At 33.1% G+C, this 26,410-nt stretch overlaps 2 protein-coding genes across 2 annotated transcripts; one reads left to right on the plus strand and one right to left on the minus strand.

The window, feature by feature from the left end:
- The first annotated feature begins 771 nt into the window (after positions 1–771).
- On the plus strand, positions 772–6,702 carry LOC106673362. Its single transcript, XM_014405454.2, has 2 exons — positions 772–1,048; positions 5,615–6,702. The coding sequence occupies exons 1-2, from the start codon at positions 1,003–1,005 to the stop codon at positions 6,037–6,039; spliced, it is 471 nt and encodes a 156-aa protein (XP_014260940.1). The 5' UTR covers positions 772–1,002; the 3' UTR covers positions 6,040–6,702.
- Positions 6,703–9,234: 2,532 nt separating this feature from the next.
- LOC106673352 (U2 snRNP-associated SURP motif-containing protein) lies at positions 9,235–25,756 on the minus strand. The gene is made up of 21 exons (XM_014405441.1): positions 25,499–25,756; positions 25,285–25,401; positions 25,116–25,209; positions 22,422–22,617; positions 22,268–22,350; positions 22,069–22,154; positions 21,702–21,867; positions 21,470–21,633; positions 21,343–21,408; positions 18,571–18,614; positions 18,016–18,120; positions 13,778–13,893; positions 13,445–13,710; positions 11,864–11,943; positions 11,432–11,621; positions 11,188–11,374; positions 10,906–11,131; positions 10,673–10,832; positions 10,518–10,600; positions 10,312–10,380; positions 9,235–10,254 (listed from the first exon to the last, which is right to left on the minus strand). Exons 1-21 carry the CDS (start codon positions 25,517–25,519, stop codon positions 10,026–10,028), a joined length of 2,748 nt encoding a protein of 915 aa, XP_014260927.1. The 5' UTR covers positions 25,520–25,756; the 3' UTR covers positions 9,235–10,025.
- Positions 25,757–26,410: the final 654 nt, after the last annotated feature.

The following is a 26,410-nucleotide window of genomic DNA, read 5'->3' on the forward strand; positions in this document are numbered from 1 at the left end:
TAAAACCTACGTGAGTTCACTCAGCACGACAGACAAGAAGGGCACAATTACGCATAAAACAAACACTGAGCACTGAAGATGTTCTCAATAAAGATCGAAACGTTGGCACGATAAAGAAAATGTTTTTCTAAAACCTACGTCACACCAGACCGCGTCTCACGACCTCCAAATAATCATTGGCTAACGGTCACTAAACACCACACATTTATAAATTAAATCGGATTCGTAGGCTGTTGGTATTGGGTCTTTGATTTTGTAAAAAAACGTATTTACTGTTTTATGTTTTAAAAGCTATTTGAGTATGTTCTGAGGAGATAAATTTACTTAATTTGTGTGACAATGTGTGGCCGAACGGAATGGACATGTATATTGGTTTGTCTTTGTATGATTGTGGATATTGTTTTGTGTAGTGCTGGCTTACAATTGTTGTTGATTATCTTTTTGAATGCAATACTTGGTTCAAAATTTATATTTACATCTTAAATTGTTTTTTTCCGATCAACTTGTTTTGTAATTTACCTAGACCCTGAAGATGACCCGAATAAAGGTCGAAACGTCAGCGGAAAAAAAAATGAAAAAGATGTTTTTCTAAACCTCATTCTTGACCGTTCCTCACGACTTTAACAAATTTATTTTACAATTTTTTTATATTATTTTTATTGTACATACATTTCGAGGCTAATTTGTACCCCCTCTTCGCCCTCTTTAATACTTTACTTATAAAACATAATAAATGATTACACATAAGGTAAACGCTTGAAAACAACTAGAAAACAAATAGGTTTGTGCGACTGATGATTACTTCGATTTGAACGAAGATGAAGGGATAAGATATGGCACGAATCCAACAGCGAAATATCAAGGACAGTCCGTGAAAATGTATTGCTGGAGAAAATTGCTTTTATCTTCTCTCGTCCCTGAGAAAGAAACGGAGAGAGGGAACGGGTTAACGTGGATGACTCAACATCCGAGATCTGGGGGTCCCGATTTTCAGTGAACAACATGGAACTGAACCGGTTGCACCTCTTTGCTCTCCTCCTTTCTGCAAGTAGGTCACGCTTCATCTAATTTTTTTTGCCCATCTCTCTTCTATTTGTGCACTATTTACCCTTACACTATTAGTTCATTATGTTGCGTCATAACGCTAAAATCGGTCATCGACGAATGCCAAGAATCTTTAAAGGGGCCTTTTAAAGAAAGAAATATTTAAAAAACAAAACAACCTTTGCCAATTTTATAGGGCGCGACATTAAAAATAAGGGACGCTATTTCTGCCCATCTTCGCGATCATGAGAAAACAGATTTTATTTTGAAATATCTCACAATACAAGTAAAATCCTTTCTTCGTTTTAAAGCGAAAGTTGAAATTGTCATAACCGTCTTTTTAAAACCTAAATATAAGAACAAAGCGAAAACCATTCTGGAATGAATATTTTTCCTTTCAAACCCTGCTTTACAGGAGAGTTTCATATTGGCACATATATAATTTGTGATGTGTGTGGTGATTAGTGACCGTTAATCGATGATTATTCAGAAATCGTGAGATGCGGTCTGGTGTGATGTAGGTTTCAGAAAAACATTTTCTTTATCGTGCCAACGTTTCGATCTTTATTGAGATCATCTTCAGGGTCTGGGATTTACAAACATTGTTTACATTTAATAAATACATTTTGGATGTGGAAAAGTGAATTTATAAAATGCAAAATATATTTTTTATATATTCAATTAATGTATTTCTACTCACTCAAAGTGTTTGTTTGTTGCCAAACGGCACAATTACACAGAAGACAAACACTTTGAGTGAGTAGAAATACATTGATTGAATATATAAAAAATATATTTTGCATTGTATAAATTCACTTTTCCACATCCAAAATGTATTTATTAAATGTAAATGTTTGTAAATCCCAGGCCCTGAAGATGATCTCAATAAAGATTGAAACGTTGGCACGATAAAGAAAATGTTTTTCTGAAACCTACATCACACCAGGCCGCATCTCACGATTTCTAAATAATAATTTGTAATTAATTATTTTATATATTTTTATAAATTTTAATTTTCATAGTCACAAAACTAAATCAAATTGACTATGTCTCTTCAATAAATATTTTTATCTCTATGTCTTGACTTAGGAATTGTTACTAATTCAGACACACAAACACAAATAGTCACAATAAATACTCAACACATTTTTTTATATTTTTTAAAAATTATTAATTAAAACTGGTTTTAAAATAAACCTTGTTCAGCCATTAATTTTTCATTCGTTATTAATTATATCTAGTTAATACAAAGTTCAAGTTTTCATATTCCAGTCTTGTAAACCGTCTTTCTAAAAAACGTAATATGAGAACAAACCGAAAACCATTCTGGAATGAATATTTTCGCTTTCAAACCCTGCTTTATAGAAGAGTTTGATCACTGGCACACATATAATTTGTAATTTCTAATATTTGATATATTTTTATAACTTTTGATTTTCATATAGTCACAAAACTAAATCAAATTAACTATGTTTCTTCAATCAATATTTTTATCTATATGTCTTGACTTAAGAATTGTCGCTAATTTAGACACACAAACACAAATTGTCACAAAAAATACTCAACACAATATTTAAAAAAAATCAATTTATTAATTAAAGCTGGTTTAAAAAGAAAACCTTGTCCAGCCATTAATTTTTCATTCATTATTAATTATAACTAGTTAACAAAAAGTTTTCATATTCCAGTATCACGAACCGTCTTTCTAAAAAACTAAATATGAGAACAAAGTGAAAACCGTTCTGGAATGACTATTTTTGCCTTTGAACCTGCTTTATAGGCAAGTTTTATCACTGTCATATGTATAATTTTTAAGCCAATGATGTGTGCCTTCTGTTTGAGATATATACAGCCCTAACAATTTTTTATGGTCATCAGTAGTTAACCCATGTAGTGTGTAGACTGCCTTATTAATCTAGTGACCATCATCATTTTGTAATCAATGGCATTGAACCAGACAAAATGATAGACAGCAACCAAAGGGTGTTATAATATTTTATATATATATTTTTATAATTTTTCATTTTCATTTAGTCACAAAACTAAAACAAATTAACTATGTCTCTTAAATGTTTTTATCTATATATTTTGACTTAAGAATTGTCGCTATTTCAGACACACAAACACAATTTTCCGCCTAAACAATACCCACACAAACAATATTTCATATAAAATACGCACAAAATAAAAAACACACAAACACAAATAGTCACAAAAAATACTCAACATAATTATTGCTTTTTAATCAATGTATTAAAAAAAAAACTTTTCCAGCTATTAATTTTTCATTCATTATTAATTATATACTCAAAACTAGTCTCAAAAAAAAGTTAAGAATAAAGCGAAAACCATTCTGGAATGAATATTGATTGTCTCAGATAATTCTGATCTGCCTACTCTACTGAAACATGTCTGATATTTTGGTCGTTACTGATTATTTATAATACATCAAGGATGATCAGACTAAACTCATTGGTTATGATAATATTACAATTTCATTACCTGTATTGAGAAATCTACTGCAGACATTGGATTTGTACCAAAGGGGGAATTAAACTTTCAACAGGCAACCCTGGAAAGCTCAGCTTTTTACTTATCCAGACTTACATAAAACTTGAGTATAATTATGAAGTAGCAGAGCATTTTTATATACACACACACACAATACACATATTCAACTAATAGAGCAACAAAAAATTTTTTATGTAGGCTGAAAAAAATCGTTGACCAGCCAGTTTCAAGTAGGATTGATACATAGTCACATGTAAGTTTTAATTTTGAAATATACTTGGGTAAATTATTAAAACTGTCATGTAAACCAACCATAGTTGAAAGAATTAAACAGTTTCAAATCTCTCCATTGTATCAAGGTGCAAAAAAAATCCTGTGAAATATGCTTACTTCATCATGAAGTACCAAATATCAAGCAGTTTCAATAATACCTCTCTGATTTATTACTGTTTTATTTATGTTTTAAATAATAATATAGGGCTTATTAATTAAATATCAAATTGTCAAGGTGACAGCAAAATTCTACATTTGACGAGTTCCTAGCTTAGTGCCCTTCTTTCCTTTGTGCTGCATGTCTAGTCTACAGATTATGTTGTTTTAACATAACCTTGTAGCTTTGTTTTGGTGTTTTATAACTCCTAAATCCAGCGTTCTAAACCGGTTCTCAGATTTTTTTTATTTAATTGTCATACAATTTTGCCATATTCATGGTCACAAGTGAAAGTTGTTATAAGTCAGGATTGTAGGTGTAAGATTGTTAAGGTAGATCAATTTAACTGTTTTTATGTCTGTAGCATGTTTTGCACCAAATAAAGTAAAATTAAGCACCAGTAATCATTACAGATCACTAATTTTAAAAAAAATTTTTTTAAGAAACTGAAAACTCTTCTTTCCTACAGGCCTCCGTGTATGAATTAGCTGTAACTTTGATGAAAATCTGTCAATGTTTATCAACACTCAGATATTGATTTTAAGAAAGTATTATAGACTAAAAATTTAGCCTAAAATGTAAACATTTTATGAAAATATTATAGCAGAAATACGACCTTTAACTCATGAACATGTCCTTGCCACAGTCAGCCTAAATTTCATAAATTTTAAATTTAGCATCTAGTAAATTTCCAAACGTTTTGCCATGTTGTTCTTGGATGTGTTAAAACACATAATAAAAAAGCCTATACAATGTAGAAAATTATATTTAATCAGCATTTTGACTGTCTGAGATTATCCTACGATAATAAATAGATACAGATAATAGATATACAGCTCTGCATGATTTAAAATAACCAAAAGCATACATTGACATTTTTAATTTCTAGTATCATTGTTTTTAAAATGGAAATCACTTTCAAAATGTTCAAAAAAATTAGATCCTCTAAAATTCGATTTGTTCTGGAAATATTGAAAAGTTCGCCTTCAGCTTCAGAACTCGATAATTTCAATTTATCTATCATGTAACTGATTGTTGTTGTCTAAAGTTAGGTTTAAAAAATTAACATAAATTAACAAAAATTGGGGAATGAAGGAGTACCACCCAGTACTTTGTCAAATTTTTCAGCCGGTATTCAGAGGGTTAAATTTTATATATATTTATTATTAGTTATTTTATATTTATTATGTTATATTTTGCTCAATTAAATTTTAAATTTGCTCCTTTTTTTAACCAATGACCCAATAAATTGAAATTACCAAGTGCTAAAAGAAAAATGTCTCCAAGATGAGTTGATGAATTTTTTAGTTTCTGGTATATTTTTTTTCGAATGGAAAGGATTTTCAAAATGTGTGAAAAAATATGGAATAACGTTTGAAAAATAGAAATAAAAGTTGATCACCAGATTATTAAACTTCACCAATTTATTAAAATTCTAATAACACCAGCATTATTCTTCGTGATAAATGATGATTCTTTACCTTTGTAACCATACTTAGTTGTACAATAAAATAAACAGTGTAAAAATAAAAGGGCATATTTTTTTATATAAAAACTCATATTATATTATATTATTGCCATCATTAAATTTCCGGAAATACTTATTTTATCTTTTGTAATTTTTTTCAGTTTGTGTAATCAGTGTGAAATCTTTTGAACTGTCAGAATCAGCCCTCAAAACAACTGAATCTGATATTTCGAAGGAAACTGTGTCTGAGGAGACAAAGGAGAATTCAAACGAGAATGCCATCGAGGAGCAGAACGAGTATGAAAAAAAGGGCCTGAAGCCAGTCGTCGAACCGCCTTTTATTAAAACTTTCATCTCATCGCTCTGCGGCTTTGGAGCCTGCAATCCAAAGCCGAAAATGGACTCGACGACAAACTACCCTCAGAGTGAAATCACCACCGGCTCGATGGAATCGTCTGAGTCAAAGGAGACGAGTGAACCGCCCAAACAAGAAGGGACAGAAAAGTACACAGTGTACACGCCAGACGAAACGATTCTTGGCGAGACGACTTCGGAATCGCCCCCATCAGAATTCACTACTGAATAATTTCCACCGATAGCTATCTCCTCCTAAGACTGAATTTTACTATTTTAACGTTACCTTTTTTAATTAGTACAATTAAATAATAAACTTGTCCAAATGTAAATCAATACTTTTAAATCAAATGGTTTAAAAATATATTATTTTCAGTATGATTCAGAATGACATGTGCCATGTTTTATGGTTAATGATTACAAAGTACAACAGTTAGAAAATACATATAAACACATATGTTTATTGAATTATTGCTTAAACAATGAGCTGTGAGTACTGTCCTACTGACAGATATTAAATTGAAAAAGTATACATTGACCAAAAAATGTATTTGTTTGATTTTTGATTTAATATCATTTTAATATCTCGACATGTGTAGTGTTTAGTTTTACTTGTAAGGCTAGGTTAGAATAAAAATTAACAACATATATTGTAAATTGTTATGGACACTTCCCTTATGGATAATGCATCTATTGGCAAATTAAATTAAATTATTATTAAGTTAGAAATGAGATCAATATGATTGTCTGTTGGATACCTCAAACAATTACAAATTTGATACAACTTAGATTTCACCTAATAGATAAGATAAATGTGCAAAATTGTACTATTCCAGGTATAATAAAATTGAGTTAATTTTTTAAAATAAATGAAGACATGTTTTATGAATAATTACTTTCTAGTACTTAGTTCTAACCTTCATCATGACATTTAACAATAAGTGCAGTGGCATTATTTACAATTAAGTAACTGGTACACACATAACTAAATGGTACATAAATGCAACAACATTTCCACATTGGTGGTCTGCTGGAGTTGGTCCTTCTAAATCATTTAGTTTTGTATCACAATTATTTTTTTCTTAACTGGTTATGAAATAATAGGTTAGTTATATAAGTGAAAAGGGTGATGGAGGAATATTGAGTAACTGAGTGAATATAATGTAAATAAGAAAAAATGTATTTAAAAGTGAGTGAGAGTGTGATTGGGTTTGGATTTGAGAACTGATTGCATAGAAGGCAGAAATGACCTAGCTGTTGAGAGCCCCCGGAGCCCAACCTCCAGAGGCTGGATGACTGAAACCGAGGTCTGACCCTGGACTGCCAACACTCGAGTGGGTGGTTCTTAAGACCTGCTAGTAATTTACTAAGGTACAGTTTTGCCAATGGACCAAGAATTGATGCACGCATTTATACATGTTTACATAAATCATTCAAATATTCATTATGCATGTAGCATTTTCTAAACTCAGTGAAGACATTGTGATAGAAAATGGGTGTCGTGTCGGCTTAGCACAATGAGCTCTTAAATTTGCTTTCTTGTAAATTTTGTTTTGTTTTTGGGGAAAATGGTAGCCGAGTGGTCAGCAAGATAGTCCTAGGTTCGTATACTGCACGGTAGTGGGTTCAATTCGCACCATTGCCCTTGGATTTTTCTATCACTCTCCCTTTTTTCCGTATAAATCATTTAGCACAGGTTGTTAAGCTAATATGGAAAACATAAGGCCGTTAAAAAAATAAATTAAAATAAAAAATTGTTTTCCTTCCTTACAATTCTAAAATTTAAGTTTAGTAATTGAGTCCTATTTTAAAGATTCTGAATAATTACAATTAATTAAGGTTTTTAGTTAAGATAAAAAAGTCAATGGCACGAGCGGGATTCGAACCCATGACCTTCGGTTAGATACACCGCTGCTCTACCACCTGAGCTATCGTGACCTCCATCCACTCCGACATCAACTTCCTATCTCAACCACACCTTTTGAATTTTCCCTCCTTTTTGCCATTTTTCGAATTCCGCTCGTGCCATTGACGTTTTTATCTCAACTAAAAACCTTAATTAATTGTAATATATTACTTGGTCAAGCGGATCACGAAATTAGTGAATTCTGAATAATAAACAACAAAATTTTTTTAATTTAATTTTATCCTTGGGGTGTCAGTGGATTCAAACCCGGGATCTTTACACTGATGAGCTCAGTGTAACACCTAAACCATTGCAGCCACCAATGCCTCTAATAAATTATTATCATTTATATAATCTGCCATTTTAAAGTTCAATTTCAGGGGCATTGGTGGCCGCAACGGTTTAGGCACTGATCACTGTAAGGTAAAGGTCCCGGGTTTGAATCCACGAACCGACATACTTGCAAATCGGCACCCCAAGGGTTCATATAACCTGGTAGTTGAAATAGCCTCGTTAAAAAATATAAAAATTTAATTCCCTAATTTTGTGGTCCGCTTGACCAATTAATATATTATAATTAATTAAGGTTTTTAGTTGAGATAAAAACATCAATGGCACGAGCGGGATTTGAACCCACGATCTTCGGCTTGATACTCCGCTGCTCTACATTGCTTTGAAAAATGGCAAAAAGGAGGTGCGGTTGAGATGGGAAGTTGGTGTCCGAGTGGATCGAGGTCACGATAGCTCAAGTGGTAGAGCAGCGGCTATCAAGCCGAAGATTGTGGGTTCAAATCCCGCTCGTGCCATTGATGTTTTTATCTCAACTAAAAACCTTAATTATAAAAATTTAAACAAGACCACCCATCGCTCATTATTGCGCGCTGGTTGGCCTAATATTAATTTCCATTTTAGACCTAGAGACTACGTCTAACCTATCTGAAGAACCAAAGGCCGCTTTCACATTTAGAAAAAAATCCTGTTTATTAACTGTTTTAAGCTATATTATACTCATCAGAGAAGTCTTTTCTCAACCGGCCTGTTACTCACACATCTTATTTATTAGCCCAGTCTTGAATTCTCATTAGCAACAGTCCTGTGAATAATTTTGATGTACAGCCTGAGAATTTAGGGCCTCTGTAATTGCCTACCTTAAAAAATTATGTAAAATTTTCTGTTACCTTTTGGTTATTTACAATTAAGTAATGAATAATAATTATTTCATGGTAAGTTTATTATGTTTAATCATTATTAATATATTATAGATTTGGTAGATTATCGTTGTTATAGATAATACATTTATGGACTGTTTGCTGTTAATTTTTTTTTTAAACAACTGATTTTTGCAGATTTTTATGCGTCAACTCATCTATCTTAATAAAGAAAAATGTGGTTTTTTTTTTGTTTTTTTATAGACATCATGTGGAAGATGAGACAGTCAGGATATTAGATTACATAGATGTGCATCATATACCATACATGTATAGGGGCTGCCTATTTTTATGCTGGCAAGAATGTAACAAATACTATTCATACTTTTGTTTATTTATTATGCAATTATACATTCAGAAATTTAGTTCACCTAGATCATCACTATTTGTAAGTTAAAATTATTTAGCAGGTTTTGTCTGATTCATTGTCAGAGAAAGTCATAAAGTCCGTGAGAAAGACAAAATTAGTATTCGTGCCCAGATGTCAATGTATCACTCATTCAAATTTACTTCATTTCTACTTTCACTTTATGTACTTAATTTCTGTGAGTGTGGACCTTTCTAAATAAGGGGCTAAAATATCATTCCCGTGCCCGCTTAGTTCATCAGTGTTCATAAATCGTAGTTGGAATTTCATGGTAGAACTGCATGTCCAATGTAAGTACAAAATTTATAATGTTCATTATTTAAGATTTCCATTTTAATTACACTACCCTAAAACAAAAAATTCAATTTTTTTAAAGTTAAAAATTAGGTAAAGTCTTATTGTTAGTATTTGAACTTTATTGAGTATGCTGTTCACGTTAACAATTGTGTCAATCTAGCTTTTAAGTTGAATTAAAATTTACAAGAAGAGCAAAAAAAAAAAGTACATAAATTTCATCTGTCAGTCTTAAAGGTTTATTACAAATTAAAAAAAAAAAAAAATTGAGGGGAAAAAATTGAATTGTTAAATAACAAAAAGATATAATAGTGCTATTTACAATAGAAACATACGTAAAATGCCTTCGGGGGAAAAAAGGAAAATCCGTACAACAAGAAAATTTGTTACAAATTTCCAGAACAGAGGATCTCCGTTATTTACAAGGGGCTGCTTAAAAACTGCTAATGCCTATGTTTGTGCTTGTGTCTCGATGAGTGTTTCTTGTGTGAGTGTGGTGGCGACGGCTCGCCGCTTGAGCCCCTCCTGCGTCGTGGAGTGTTCGCATCTGGGCTCGAGCCGCCACGTCTTTTCCTGGAGCTGACCGGCGATCGCCTCCTACCTGGTGAGTTCTTGTGACTCGGTGGTGTCCTTGACCTCCTCCTCCTTCCGTATGGACTCCTGCTCCTTGACCTTTTTAAACACCATGTTAAATATAGATAAAATAGAGTCTTATTATAATTTATTCACCTGTATGATCGCTTTGAAGGAGGCGGACTCAATGAACTACTTTTAGATCTTTTCGATCTTCTACAACCCCTATATTAAAAATAAAAACAAAATCTTTAGCATTTAATTTTGTTTAAACTTTGATAAATAAAGGAGTTTCAGAATGTCTTAGCATTATGTTGGAATGCTGAACAGAAAAAAATTGATACATCCTGTGTATTATTTACCTAGAATCTTGAGAATCTACTGGTGAAGGAGTTCTTTTAAGTTGTGCTTTATCTGTAACTTTATCCTTGTCTACTTTTTCAGACTAAAATAAGCATTTCAATATTAGTATATGAAGACAAAATTATGAATGACATTGCATATTTTTATGTTTTACCTTTCTTAATAATTTTTTTCTATGATGTTCAATTTGTTCAGCTACAGTCCATCCAACTTTAAGAGATCTTTTCCCAGATTCTAATTCATCCTGATATTGCATAACTTTGACCTCGATCTCCCTCAGCCGCGCCCTGCGTATTTCTTCTTGGATATCACGGCTAAATAATAAAAAAAATGATTAAAAAAAGACACTTTAATTTATATGAAAGAAAAATATAACTTTCAGCATACCAGCTGTCTAAACTGTCATCAGGGGTGCAGTTTTCTTGTTGGCTTTGATGTTCATCGGTCGGCTTTCCTTGCTGTTGTTCAATTAGCTCCCATTTACTTGTTGTCATCGCCTGCTGTTCTAAAAGCTCCGGATCGACTGTTTCCCACCGGGAAGGAACAAATGCACCGGTAGGTTGTGTCTTCTTTGACCCAAATTCCATTGGCTTTCCATCGATGTCATCGTCCACTGTAAAATAAATTCAATCAGGAAAATTTTTCACGACTGGTCGTCGCCTGACATACTTGGAATTCCGTCGATATCATCAACATTTGTATGTTTGTAAGCCCCTTTGAGCAATGTGGCACCGTCTAGCGGTACGCCATCGAGGTCATCTTGATCCATCTCCGACCCTAAGTTGTCACATGGTATGCCATCAATGTCATCATCGTGCACTTCACTGCTTCTTCTTGTCTCCTCTTCGTCTTCATGCTACAAACAAAACAAAAAAATAACTCGGCCTAGAATTTTTACATGATCAGCACATACGGTAATCGGTGTTCCGAGGAAGGTCGATTTCAACCTTATGAGAAATTCTCTCGGGTAAACGGCCCAATCATCCCAAGCTTTGAAGATGTTCATAACTCTAACCCGGAAACTTTCGGCTTTTAACCTCGACTCCAAACTGGTATAAGTAATGTGAGCTAAGTAAAATATCTCTAGCAGTCTTGATTCTAGGCTGAAAAAATTATAACATAAACTTGAGTTTTGAGAATCTTGAGGTCTGCTGGGTGATGAACCTGCAGTTTGCTCATTTCTAATAATTTTGTTCTGCCTATACCGAGGCGCATTTCAGTGATTGTGAGAAGCTAAAACATATTAGAAGAGCCAAAATGACAAGGTCAGGCAGAACAATAATCAGAAACGACAAAACTACATCAACTTGAGTATCCAAATAAATAATAAGTCATAAAAAATTACCATCTTCTATAGTAGGAAGCATGAGTTATTTTAATACTACAGTTATGTAGTATGTCTGAAACTAAATATAGTCTGGCAACCTAGAATATAAAAAATTTTAATTAAAAAATACTGTTCAAATCTACAAAATTTCACGTTTATTATAAAAGAAAAATGTTTTTTTCTGACTGCTGTTTTTCCGAAAGAAAATTTTGGAATGTGGAAGAAAATTTACATAATGTATTCACATATCGATTTTTCTGTCAAATTAACCCAAAAATAATTTTTTAATTTTAAATTAAAGTAAAAATTCAAATTAATAGCCTTCTTTATTACTACCTCAAATTAATCTTATTTAATATCCAATTAACACTTTTTAATTTCAAATTTAACCTTTTAGAATTCAATGTAACCCTTTTTAATTTCATTGTAATCCATTTCAATTAATAAAATTCTATTTTTTTTCTTCAAATTAGCTTTTTTTTAAACTTCAAACTAACAATTTTTAATTAACCATTTAATTTGGAGTAATCATTTTTCCACTTCAAATTAGCCTTTTTTAACTTCAAATTAACACTTTTTAAATACAAATTAACTCTTTTTCAATTTCAAATTAACCTTATTTTTTCCTAATGCAAATAGTCTTTTTTTAACTTCAAATTAACACTTTATAATTTCAAATTACCTCTTCATTTCAATTTCAAAGTAACTATTTTTAAATTCATATTAACCTTATTTTAACTGCTAAACTTTTTAATTTGAGATTAACCTTTTTAAACTTCTTTAAACCAAATTTTTAATTCATTATAGCATATAAAAAACTGAAATGATATGATGAAAATTAATTACAAATAAAATAAAAAATTATATAAAAACAATAAATGATTGTTTTTTTTTGTTTTTTTTTGAGATTTTTTAGACAATAAAATAATTGGGCTCTGAAAAACCACAATTTCTTACATGGCTCAAATTAAAAGAAGAATGCTTTCTTTTCATGTTTTGTTTTATGTCATTTTAAATTTGAAATATAATATTTTTCTATTTATTTTGTTATATATTAATGTATTTTGTTTTTACATTTCATTTTTTTTTTTTTTCAAATGCAGGAATTTTCCTTTACATGCTTCCATTTGATACCATCCATAGCTTTAAATGTAGAGTTAATTTGAAAAAAGGTCTTTCAATTGAAAGAAGGTTAATTTGAAATTAAAAAAGTTCAATTAGAAATTAAAAATGGTTTATTTGACCGAAAACTACATCCCTTTAAAAAGAGGACTTTTTTATTAGTGCAGTTTCAACATTGAACAGCTTTGTCATAACTTTTAATGATGACCAGAGATCATAAGGTATGGTTTTTTTGAGTTCAAAATTTTAACACCAACCCTATAATGTAAAAAGAAATCGAGAACAAAGGATGAATAAAAAAAAGGAAATGTGATCGACCTATGTTTAAAAAGCAGTATGATTTTACATTTTATGTTTTATGTATAATGGTTTTGTTAAATAGTGAAGTGTATATTTCAATGATTCGTGCTTGCTGAAGGTGGAAAAAATATATGAATTATCAACCTTTCCTATTGTATCAAAATTTAAAATACTAACCTTCTTGTACAAGAGTGTATCAGGATTACCAAGTGATTCCACAATGCAATCGCAGATTTCATCAGCGGCCTCTGAGTGTTCAATACAGAATACCATGGCATCGGCTACCTTCATCCTTTCAGGGGTCATGTGACGGATGAGCTGCTCGAGACGGTCGCGCTGAGCTGGCGAGAGCCCACCCTTGCGATCATCGTCCTTTTCGATCAGCTCTTCAGGCATTCCCTGAGTGTAAAGGTTCAATGGTGGGGGCCGCCATATTGAACCGTCTGAAGAATTAATAAATTTTTAATAAAAGTAATGAAATAAACTGTAACAAATCTGTTTAAATTTTACTTTTGAACATTCTGAACTCTTGTAACCTCCATTCCTTCTGAGAGTCGCCTTGCAACAGAGAGAAGAGCTTCCAACGGTAGTAGGTGTGTGCAGGAGATTGGTTATCAAACAGAAACCTACAGAAACATAATTAAACCATTTAAATTTAAAATTATTAAAACACAACTTAAAATGCGCCTTAAAAGTAATGGTAATTTTGATTTTTTCCCATCTAGGTTGCCATAATTTTCCAATTTTCTAGTTAATTGTTTAAGTTAATGTGGTGTGATTCGAGACTCAGCAACTTGAACATTTTATACAGTGACCCTTAAGGTGTTAAAACATTCAGCATTTTACAGAAATGAACATGAATTTTAAACAAATTGTCAATAACTGTTTATTTATATAGATTCACAGCAGTTTTACCCTTTGTTCACATAATGGCACAGACTGTTTAATCATTATCTGGAATATTTTCAGAAATGGAAACCAATAACACATACCTTGATCTATCTTTATAAAAAGTATAAAAAGATAGTTCCTACTCACATTTTGTGTCACAATTACAAACTGTGGGGGGGCTGAAATGACCTATATGTCAAAAGCCCGTCAAAAAAAAAAAAAAAAAACTGAGTTAGGAACTATATTTTTATTTCCATACTTGATCGCCCGATCATCCTGGCCATTCTCGTTGGTTTTGTCTGTTCAATGTGTTTCAGGGTTATTTTGTACGTTTATATAAAAAAGTATTTTAAAAAACCAACCACTGATGATGACGTAAGGCATAAATGTGTTGAGAGATAAAATGTCAAGAAGTATATGTTTGTTGTTTTTATTTTGTCTTAGGCCAAAACCATACTGAATTAGTGAAAACAGCCTGGGGCTGTGTCAGCAGGTTTAAAGCAAAATGAGATAGCGGTTTTAAGAATACACTCAAGAGAAAATGAAACAGACATTTTGTTTACTTCAGTCTGCACAAGTCACAATTTTTCTTCATTTAAATTTAAAATGAATTACAGCAATAAAGATTTAAAATAATTAAAAGAATAAAGCAATAGTCAAAACTGACAAATTGTGGATTGATATTTCACAAGAGATGGGAGCAATGTATAGACCAAGTTCTTTCAGGTTTATACACATTTATTTATTTATTGGGTTTCGCTTTAGGACCTAATATTATATATTTAGAGGTCAATATTAGCCATTGCCATAAAACTGGAACACTATCACTCTTTTCTTCATCTGAAGATATTATAGTACACAAAAGGAGTCTGAAGGTTCAAAATAACTCAATTTTTTTTTTTTTTTTTTGCCTGCAGTGTGGTTAGACATGCAGTCATATTCAGTCACAAGTAAATATTTTGTTTCGGCTTTCTTCAACAGAACTGACTACTCCGGTGTGTTTTCAGACTCTTATGTAATGTTTCCTATTTCAATTGATGACTTTTCTGGCTTTTGTAAATGTCACGAAGAAGCATTCTTCTTTGGACTGAAACCCACATTTCACTGCAACCCTGGATTTATACAATATTAGGACAAATGATTATTTGGAGTTTGTGAGATGCGGTCTGGCGTGATGTAAGTTTAAAAAAAAACATTTTCTTTATCATGCCAACGTTTCGATCTTTATTTAGATCATCTTCAGGGCCTGGGATTTACAAACATTGATTACCTTACACACATACACATACATGTAAGTTGTGAAAATGAATTTATACAATTTACACAAGTAGAAATTTTAGGTTTAATCAAAGTATTTGTATTCACTCAAAGTGTGTTTTCTTTGTAGATGTCACAGTTGTGTGCCGTTGGGAGTGGTAGTTATATAAATATTTTTTGCTTATATACGTTTTAATTTGAAGAAGTGGGGAAGGAAGTAGGGATTGAAATTCATTTTTCTATGAGGTGAAAGGGGCCGACAATGGGGAAAAAAGGGTAATGGTTTGTCATCTCATCAACTCCAAATAATCATGAATTAACGGTCACTCAAAACATTAGTAAAAATTTGGGGACCACATTGTCCATGTTACAGTCTCCGACTTTGGGAAAAAAAATGAATTTATACAACGCTTATGTATAAATTCATTTTTTGTAATCTAAAATTTTCTAGCATTGTATAAATTCATTTTTTTCACATCCTAAATGTATTTGTAAAATTTAAACAATGTTTATAAATCCCAGGCCCTGAAGAATATCTCAATAAGGATAGAAATGTTGGCATGATAAAGAAAATTTTTTTTTCTAAAAGCTACGTCACATCAGACCGCATCTCACGATCTCCAAATAATTATTGGCTAACTGTCACTTAACACCACACACACTATTACATATTATCCAGCCAGTAAAAGGAAACACCAAAGAGATATAGAATAATATTATAAAGTGGTTTGGCCCTGTTTTTTAAGCAGGTCATCAAATCCTTGGGGTGTGTTTTTGAGGAAGGGGGAAAAGTCCTATGTTGAGATTGAATGCAAGGCTGCTAGATGCAAACCCAGGACCTTTACTTTACAAAGATCAGCACCATGTCAACTTCTAAAGGGTTGCATCCATTGAAGCCCCTGGCAGGCATTATGGGCTTATAAAATAATCTGAAGCGTTTTTCAATAATGCAATTTTATCCCTTTTGTGTTTTGAAGCAATGTTTACACGTTGTCATTAGTTTTTACAAAGTTAGAAATGAGATTAGTTAAGGTGTTTTTTATTCGTCAATTTCCTTTCAGATAGCACATTTTTATAGCAATTTTTTCTAATTTAAAATGGAGGGAAAGTATTTCATTTGTTCACTTAATGGAGGTTTTTATTACCAGAAAAGGAAGAGCCTGAATAGAAAGCACTGTTCATGAGTGGTCTGCTCAGTTTAGAAGCAGAAATTATGATTTCAAAGACTCAAATAGATAGTTTGTCTTTCAACCATTCATGAAAAACAAATGCTGGCTTTTGTCACAAATAACCCACATTCAACTACATGAGCCAACTACATATCTCATAAAAAATGTTTCGAAGCATCTGAGAGCAGTTGGATCTGTTTGTCACAGTGATATATGGGTTTCTCACATGTTTACTGAGAAGAATTTATTGGATTTGATCTCCATCTAGAAATCCATCCTAAAATGCAATGTGAGGCCCATTTTTTTTTCTCAAAATTAATAACTGGGAATGAAAAGTGAGTCCTTCATAATATTCACTGAGGAAAATCTTGGTTAAATGCACAACCCTTGAAGGCAGCTTACATCCCAAGAAGATAATATGCATTTAGTGGGCTATAGAAAAAGAGCATTATTATGAATTCTTCTGCCCAGACGAACCATTAATTCTAGTTGACTGGAAGCAAATGGAACTTTAAAGTCAGTAGTTTACCAAAAATCACCACCATTGGCTTATTTTCTACCAGGATAGAGCTCACCCCACATTTCTTGACAGACGTACCAGAAATTGTTCAATCTTGGCTGGGGTGTGCTACTCCACCAAATGCGTTTGGCTGACATTGCCTCTTTATTTTCACTTATTCCAGGCTCTAAAAAACTCTTTAATGGAAAAACTTTGCTTTAGGACTGCAAAAAGCACATCAAGGAGTTAATCGCTAAAAAACCTGAGAAATTTTGGGAGGACAGATTTACAAAATTACATGGAAAATGGCTACAGCAACAAAATGATTCATATATTGTTGATTAAATTTGTTAACAAGTACATTAAATTTTAATCTTGTCAGACAAAACCAGCGAGAATAGGCAAACCAAGATCAGAGACAAACTCATAAACCTTACCACAATATTTCTCCAATAATGAAACATAATAACAATTTATCATTTTTAATAGAATAACAGTTTCTTTTAAATATTTGTAGATAGATTTTCAAATATTGGTTCTAGTTTTACTATTCTTGCTTAATCCAGCAATTTAAAAACCTTTGAACATGGCTTCATAAATAACTGTATATTCTAGGAAATAGCTGAAATTTTAAAATATTTGAACTTCGTTAAAGTTTAAGGAGATGATTCAATTAAATTGGATGAAAGAGCTAGGTCTTGTCCATTTATTTATGCTGTTTCTTTAATTTACTCTAAAGTTAGTTCAAAAGTGTTTTAATGGGTTTTAAATTATCCCTCGATCATATTTCAGAATTTGTTCGTTTTAAATATTGGTGATTTTGATTTTATCCGATTTAAAAATGTTTCCTCTAAGAATAGCCTATCACCGCTTTAAAATTACCAGTCATACATTTCTATATTAAATACTAATAGAATGAAAATTGTATTTACCTGAACATAGGGTTGTTGATTTCTCTGTTCATAATCATGGCCTCGAACATAGGTCCTTCCCGGATCACATATTCTATCATTCGGTGGATCAACATCAACAGGTTCCTGCCAATATACAATAACATTCTACCACTCATCCCCAAATACCCAAAAAGTAAATAATGAACCCCAGAAAATTATTTTTAATTTACTACTAGAAATCATCTTAAAAAACAAAGAGTATAAAAACTAAATTTGATTTGGCTGACATGCAATGAATGAAAATTTTAATTTGTATTTTTCTTTTGAATTAAAAATTTTTCTTTTATAAAAATTTAGCTTTGAAAAAAGTTAGGGAATTTAAAAAAAAAGTAAAAAAATAAAAGAAAAGTGAAAAATAGAATTTTCATTTTTCAATATTTTTTTTGTCGGTCCAAGACTGCCTCAAGTTTTTTCCTCTCCCTCTTATCACTTAAATTCTCTTGAGTGTCTCTCTCTCTCCCGTTCGACGGGCAGTCTTCCCTGGAACTGACATATATACCTTACCTTAACGTAATACCTTGGAAGTGACCTTACCTGTCGGTCGGGATAACCACTTTGACGAGTGCCTGGGGTAAAATCTGTGACAAAAGCAGCAGAACACATTACACACCAGGACTTTGACCAAGAGCACTCATAAAAAGAAAAAGTCATAAATACACACATTCACGCACGCATGCATACACTCACACACCCACTCACACACACACCATTCTCACACAGGAAACATTTAGTTAATTTTATTAAAAATGAAGCATTAAGTTAGAAAAGTACATCAATGTAACATAATTTTTTGAATGTCTCAAATATTCTATTTAACATATTAATATATGTCAGATTAATTTTTATGCTTAACAAAACAAATCTCGGGAATTTGAAAGTTGATGTGGAACTAGTAACTTTATAAATTATTAAATCTGACAATGAATGGAACTTTCTTCAATTTTTTGCAGATCAACTATCAAATTTTGAAGAAATTAAGGAAATAAAAGAATGATGTCAAAAATGTGAAAATGACATCAATATTTTTTTTTAATATAAAACAGCATTCCAAAATTTGAATTAAAAAAAATTATAGACAAAGCAAAAAAGTATGCTACTGCTGTACTTAACAGGAATGAAGCAATTTAAAGTAAAGAAAAATTAAGAAAAAAAACACTTATTTTGAATTTAAACAATTTGAGAATGCAATAATAAATAAATGTACAGTCAAACTTCCCCAAAATGGACACTTCTAATAATTGGACATCCCTCAAGACCAGACAGCTTTATCTTTCCTGCTTTCCTGGCATTATTTTGTTTACTCTACTAAAAGTATTTCTAATAAATGGAAATTCTAATAAATGAAAACAGACACTATGAATTTATTGATAAATAAGCCTTTTTGTAAGGGTAAAGTTTATGGTTAACAATCAGCCACTTTAAGACCAATATTTGGTCTATCCGATTTCCATTATCATCTAGAGCTCTTTGTTAAGCTTAATGATTTTTTTTTTTGCTGCCAGATCCCAAGGTTTGTAAGGACCCCACTTTTTGACTTCTCCTCTCCCAGGAGTAAATCCTTGTCTGGATAAGCCTTCGTACAAACAGAAGATATCAAAGGAAGCAGGCCTAAACTTCAAATCCTAGCAGGATTCCAAACAGAACACTACTGATTGAATCGGCATCTGAGGAAGATTGGTGCAATCCAACACAGTACACGCAGATTCTGCAAGGAAGCAGAACAACCAGTGCATCTACTAACAAACTGTGGTGCTACACTTGCCCATAGGAGGAAGTTCTTTTGAACGTTACTTGATGGTTTTGAACCATAAAAGAAAAAACACCATTGAAACCAGGACTAATTTCATGATTTAACTCGGATTCACCGGTACTGAACGGGGATACAGTAATCTCAATAGGTCCCAGTATAATACACACCTCTAATATTACAAATACATCTACACCTAAAGGAGATTTTTCTTTTTCTTCCTAGCAATCCAGCACAGGCTTGTTTCAGTTGCTCCGAGTTTACAGTATGACTCCTGAGTCTGCATTGTCTAATGAGCAGTCCTACTTGCACTCTAGTCCTAGGTTTAGTAGTTGTTGTTTCTACAGCAGTAAATGCCTTTCACCTGGAATACATTTTTATTTAACCATGGACTTTTTTTTAATCCAGTGTCAAATGGAATCTTGTTTTTAGTAACATTAGGTATGCTGTAAAAGGGTTCAGGGGGATAGGTGTCCTCATCCATTTCCTTGGCCAATTTACTCGTCCTCTCTTCCCTAGTAGGGGCAAATTTTGTCCCAATGCCTGTCAGGGCCTTGATGCAATTCCAGACAGCTTTGGATTTTACTATAGATGAGGTAGTTAACTTTAGTGCCACTTGACTATCATTAGATAGCTATGCTTTTGTTATACCCTCTTGCAGACTTCTTGGCACAATGTTGAACAGTCACAGTCTTCACCTGAAACATTGCGGCATATTGTCCAAAGCTTATACGAATTCTAGTCCTTGGTTTATTGCCATATTCAGCCTAACCATAAAAAAGTCTCTTGTAAGAAGACAGCAAAAAGAAAAACTCAGGATCCAGTTCTCAGACTGTGATTGTGACAAGACGATGTGGAGATAAATGCTCAAAAGTAACTCTTTCTGTCAGAGAAAAGGTTAAGTCATGCAAGTCCACGAGAAAGAGAAAATCAGCTTTCATGTGCATTTATAATTCTGTTCGTATTCAATTAATTTTTTATGGAGATACCTAAGATTTTTTCAAAATGTGGATCCTTATAAATATTCATGTGTGGTGTCCACTTATGGGAAGGTTGACTGTAATTGTTCATAAAATATACAACATTCATGTACAAGGTAATTGAAAGTAATGAACTGGATAAAACGATAAACTAATCATCTAAAGGTAGGTAAAACAATTATTTTTATATCATAAACTGCGATAATTTGATTTTGTTTGAAAAAATAATCTAAGAGTGGTTAAAAGTAATTATTTTTGTATAGATTAAAACAAAAAATATATATACTTCATGTATCAATCACGCACATTATCAACACTGATCATCGTTCGCTCTCAATGATTACAATAAACAATATTAAGAATAAACATTAAGTGTGATACACCATTCCTTTTTTTCCCTCTTGGCTCCTTCTCTGAAAAAATGTACCACTCACCCTTACTTACCAGACTCGTCTCATAAAAATTTAGTTTACTAGATGATGGTGTTATTTGATTTTAAAATTGTCAAGTGTAAATATTAGCATGCACAATTTTAAAAATATTTATTTTATTGATATAACCTGGTTTAATGAGAATTACCTTCTCCACTTTGTCCATGTCCTCAGGATTAACTGGGTATGGCTCATTTGTCTTCATTCTTGGCACCTTTACAACAATGAAATAAAATTATTGAATACAAAAAGCTGATTCACAATAGATGACTTACTCGATTTCTATCTCTAGGATGCGGCTGGGCATTGAAAGGCAAACCAGAAGGTGGTGGCGGTTGGGTAAGAGACAGGAGGTTGGGAGGAATGTATATAGGGAAAGGGGGAATAGGTACAAATTTGCCCCAACCCAATTTCATCTCGTAACCAAGAATATCTTTTCCTGAAACCACACCCAAGCGTTGAAAAAAAAAAAAAAAAAAAAAATTCAGGGCTATAATAGATTATTACCGTTTAGCGCTTTCATCGCCCTGTCCCCATCTTTTCTATTCATGAAAGCGACGAACCCACAGTTCCTTCCTCTCGACTTCTCCTCATCAGAACGAGGCCACATGATTTTAATGCTGGCTAAAGGTCCGTATTTGCCAAACACTTCCATTAACTGTTGTTCTGTAATCTATCCAATAAAGGAACGAACACCGAACAAGCAAAAAACAGAAAACAAAAAACTTCTTTTAAACCCACTTCGTTATAGAATTTCAAACAAATTATATTTTTCAAGATATTCTTACAATAATGGAAAAGGAAATTTTACAGGGATTTTACCTTTTGTCTGAAAATGTGAATGTTAGGATTTTTTAAAGTAAAGGTTGTTTACCTTTGGGTTGATATTTCCCAGGTAAATGTTTGTTGTGTTCGGATCCCCACAATCGAAAGAACCTTTTTCTTCCGGCAAAACACCAGCTGAACAATTATGTAAACATTTTAATTTGTGTAAACAATAAATTAAAAGGACAATAATTTGTATTAAGGGAGTCTCCCTTTTTGACTTAGTCTTTCTTCCAAAAGGTTCTTACAGTTTTTTACAAAATCAGGGTCAACGACGGCAGCTTTGATGGCTCCCTTGTATTTATGCCGTTCTTCCCGTTCTTCTTGTATCCTGAAATTTCAAAAGACAATCAACAAAAAAACTTTATAAAGAAAAACCTATATCAATTCGCTTTATATTACATTTTTAATTCTTCTTTGAATAATTCAAGATTGCTCTTCTTTTTTTCTTTTTCTTTCTTTTTGCCGGGTCGCTCCGGCTTGGACCTTTCTCCGAGTAGTTTAGCGTACTCTTGAGCCCGCTCAGCGGAGTTCTTCTCTGGGAAGTCCAATCGTGACTGAGGTTTGTATAGTTTACCTTTTTCTTTAGTATCTTCCTCTAAAATTTAGATTAACAAATTCAATCATTATTACGCTCACTGAATATTAAAATGACTTAAATTTGGTTGTTTCTCATACAATAAATTTAACCTGTTTGATATTGCAGTGGCATTCATAAAAGTTTTATTAATGAAAAGGCCACAGATTAAATAAAAGCACAAAGAAAAGGGTGCAAAATTTGATTATTATTATTTTTTTTTTAATGGATACCAGGAACTAGAGGAGTTTCCCCTTAACTTCTTTCCTGACTTCATTTATGAGAGATTGCAACACGCATTTTAATTTGAGCCCCCGGTGTGCCTGTGTTCTTCAACCGAAAGAAACTCATTTTTGAAGGGGTAGGAATCAAATGTAGGGTTGTTGAGAGCTATTCAGCCCCAGACCATCCATTCATGAGTGCCGTGTTTTTTTTTTTTTTTTTTAATTGCAGCCACCGGTCCCCTTAGGCATCAGAAAAAGTCTAGAGACAATGGTGGGAATCGAACCCATGGTTGTGGGATCTACTAGCCAAGAGTCTGATGTGTTAACCACTCAGGTAGCGTGGTCACATTGTGTTAAATAGAGGGGGGGGACAAGGAAGAAGAAACTATTATTTTTGTAGATGAATGTTACAAGAGTGGAAATGGTACTAGTGAAATGTTAACATGTTCACTCTGCACGTATTTGATATGACTTGGTGTTACTTGATTCATGTCTGTATGAAGGATGGGCTACTTGAATCAACTAGTCACCAAAGGTTTGCTCCATCATGCATCCAAACCAACTAAGTTAAGTTGAATTTAGGCATTCCATCATGCTTCAAACCCAAGCCCTACTATCACTTGGTCGTTCCATCATCTTTTCAGACCAGGTTTGTCAGTGGTCAAAACAGTCCAAGGATTTTACTAAGGACTGACAGTCAAAGACATGAGCAGATGTTTCCCAATGCTTTCACTCTTGTCAAATCGCAAAGTTCTTATTCAACAAGGGACTGGATTTATATGTGACATAAAATATAAATAATGCTCATATATTATGTTTTGAACAAATATCCAAGTAAAAAAAATTAAATTAAAACTCATTAAATTCACTAATTTCGTGGTCCGCTTGACCAATTAAATCATTACAATTAATTAAGGTTTTTAGTTGAGATGAAAAAAAATTAATGGCACGAGAGGGATTCGAACCCACGACCTTCGGCTAGATACGCCGCTGCTCCACCACCTGAGCTATCGTGACCTCGATCCACTCGGCAAAATGAGGGAAAACTCGTAAGGTGGGGTTGGGATGGGGAGTTGATGTCCGAGTGGATCGAGGTCACTATAGCTCAGGTGGTGGAGCAGCGGCGTATCTAGCCGAAGGTCGTGGGTTCGAATCCCTCTCATGCCATTAACTTTTTTTCATCTCAACTAAAAACCTTAATTAATTAAATTAAAACATTTAGTTATGCTTAAAAAAAAATTGCACATATTAGTTGAAAAATGTGTAAAAAGGAAGAAAAGACAAAGTTAATAAAATACAAAATAGACAATTTATTTGAAATAACACGTTTTTAAATTTTCAAAAATAAAAATGTATCTTTCTATCTTCCTAGTGCTAGTGATAAAATAAATTTAAAAAAAAAAATTACAAGTGAAATTTTTTAACAAAATCATAAATGGTGAGAAAAAATTAAAAACATTAATATCTCACAACCTCTCAACACAACACACAACCATGACACATCTTAACAGAAAACACAACGCACACTAAGTGAGTACAAATACTTTGATTAAACCTAAAATTTATATAATTTATTAATTAATTGTCACATATTTGATGTATTTGTTCAATTTAAACAATGTTTATAAATCCCAGGTCCTGAAGATGATCTCAATAAAGATCAAAACGTTGGCACAATAAAGAAAATGTTTTTTCTAAACCTACGTCACACAAGACTGCATCTCATGATCTCCAAAAATAATCATTGGAAAGAGTGTTCCATCAGAGTTAATGTGATAATGATGATGAGGCAATGTTGGGGCATGCGCAGCCATAAATCACGGATTAATTGGCAACTGGTTGGATGGAACAAACCTCAAGTCTCTTGGTGTCACACGGCTGGTGACCAGATCCGCATATCCCTGAGCCAGTAGCCTCCTTAAGCTGTCTCATACTAGTACGATACAAGGTCAGATTCTTTATCAATAGACCTGATGCCATTTCTACTAGGTTGTAATGTTGCATTTACATATTCACACGAGCAGCGAGTTGAACCGTGAGGCGAGTGATGGGGTCGTGTAGATGACCTCACTGCTCACAGTGCTCGTTCTGGAAACAGTTTTCTGGGGACGCGTCAAAGGTTCACATTGGTAAACTGAAGTCAGCGAGTGTGTAAATGGCCACTCGTGCTATGGGGAATGAACGTGCGAATACCTCTCGCAAAGGTAGAGAGTGACAAGGCCAGCCACGAGCGCGAATGTTTAAATGCGACATAAGGAATGAGACCGAAACTGATTAAATTTGATAAACACTTACGCCTTTTGCCGGCATCGTAAGTCCCAGCTTTGACCCAGACTTTGTTCGTTTTAGTCGGGGCTTCTTGAAACGTGGCCACGAACTCCTCGAAGGCCTGAAAGCGGAGAAACGTTTGTTATCGGAGTGTAAAATAGGTCACAAAAAGGTCGAGAAAGATCGCAGTCTATACCTGAGCGGCGGCCTTTTCCTGTTCTCTTTTCTTGTTCTCTTCTATCTCCCTCTTTGAAAGCTGCCTCTTGCCCATCGTCCCGATGGAAAAGGCCTTCAGCTTCTGCTCCGGGATGTGCTGGAAGACGGAGAAAATATCAAATAAAATCACAAATTGAAGGAAAAACTTTTTTTACGTCTTTCCGATCCTTGTTTGTAAATTTGGGTTAACTCACTTTGAGCACTTTATCGGCCATTTTCGAGCGATTTTCCCTCGGACGGCGACAAAATCAAAACGACATCGAGTTAAGACCACAGATCAGCGAGACCAGACGGACAACGGCTTCGGCTTCATCGACATAAAAAGGCATTTTTCCACGGAAAAAAACAAAAAAAAAACGAGAGACGGTGCGAAACGCTTATCCGACTTGACTCGAGTTGACTTTTTCGCCGCTGACGCTAACGCCTGCTGGATCGATGGCTGGGAATTTTCATTTTCCATTCATTGTCGTTTTCAATCAAAATCAACTGTTCACACTCTTTCACCTATTTTCCAAGTCACAAAATAAAAAAATTTTAAAAATTCAACTTTACAAAGATAAACTTTGATAAATTCACTCCCGGAAGAAGTCACGTCACGAAAATAAACCCGATAAAAACTTATACATTTAACAAAAAAAAAAAAAAATCTAGCCAGTAGCCAGTTTGTTAAATACAATTCAAAAACGAAACTATGTCACTTTTCCTTAACAAAAACCGCATTTCATTGACCTCATTAAAACATGGTTAATTGATTAGCAATGGTGTCAATTTATTGACAAGCCTCCGCCAAACTTCAATCAAATGAATAAATTATCTTTCAATTGAGAAATTGAATGTTACAATATAATTTATTATTGACATTTGAGTGTAGAAAATGTTCGTGGTGATTTTAAAACCCGCACTCACTCACCCAGTTTCTCACCCTTTGTCATTCCTCAAACCCCTGCTCTTCTCATTTTTCCCCACCCATTTCTCTCTCACCTCCTCACTTTCTCACTCACTCACTCACTCTCACTCACTCACTCACTCGCTCTCTCTCTCTCTCTCTCTCTCTCTCTCTCTCTCCTCTCTTTATTTGCTGCTGTTTCTCACTCACACTCTCTCTC

This window comes from Cimex lectularius, unplaced genomic scaffold (assembly GCF_000648675.2).
Source record: "Cimex lectularius strain Harlan isolate CLEC.00 unplaced genomic scaffold, Clec_2.1 scaffold106, whole genome shotgun sequence".
Lineage (NCBI taxonomy): Eukaryota > Metazoa > Arthropoda > Insecta > Hemiptera > Cimicidae > Cimex > Cimex lectularius.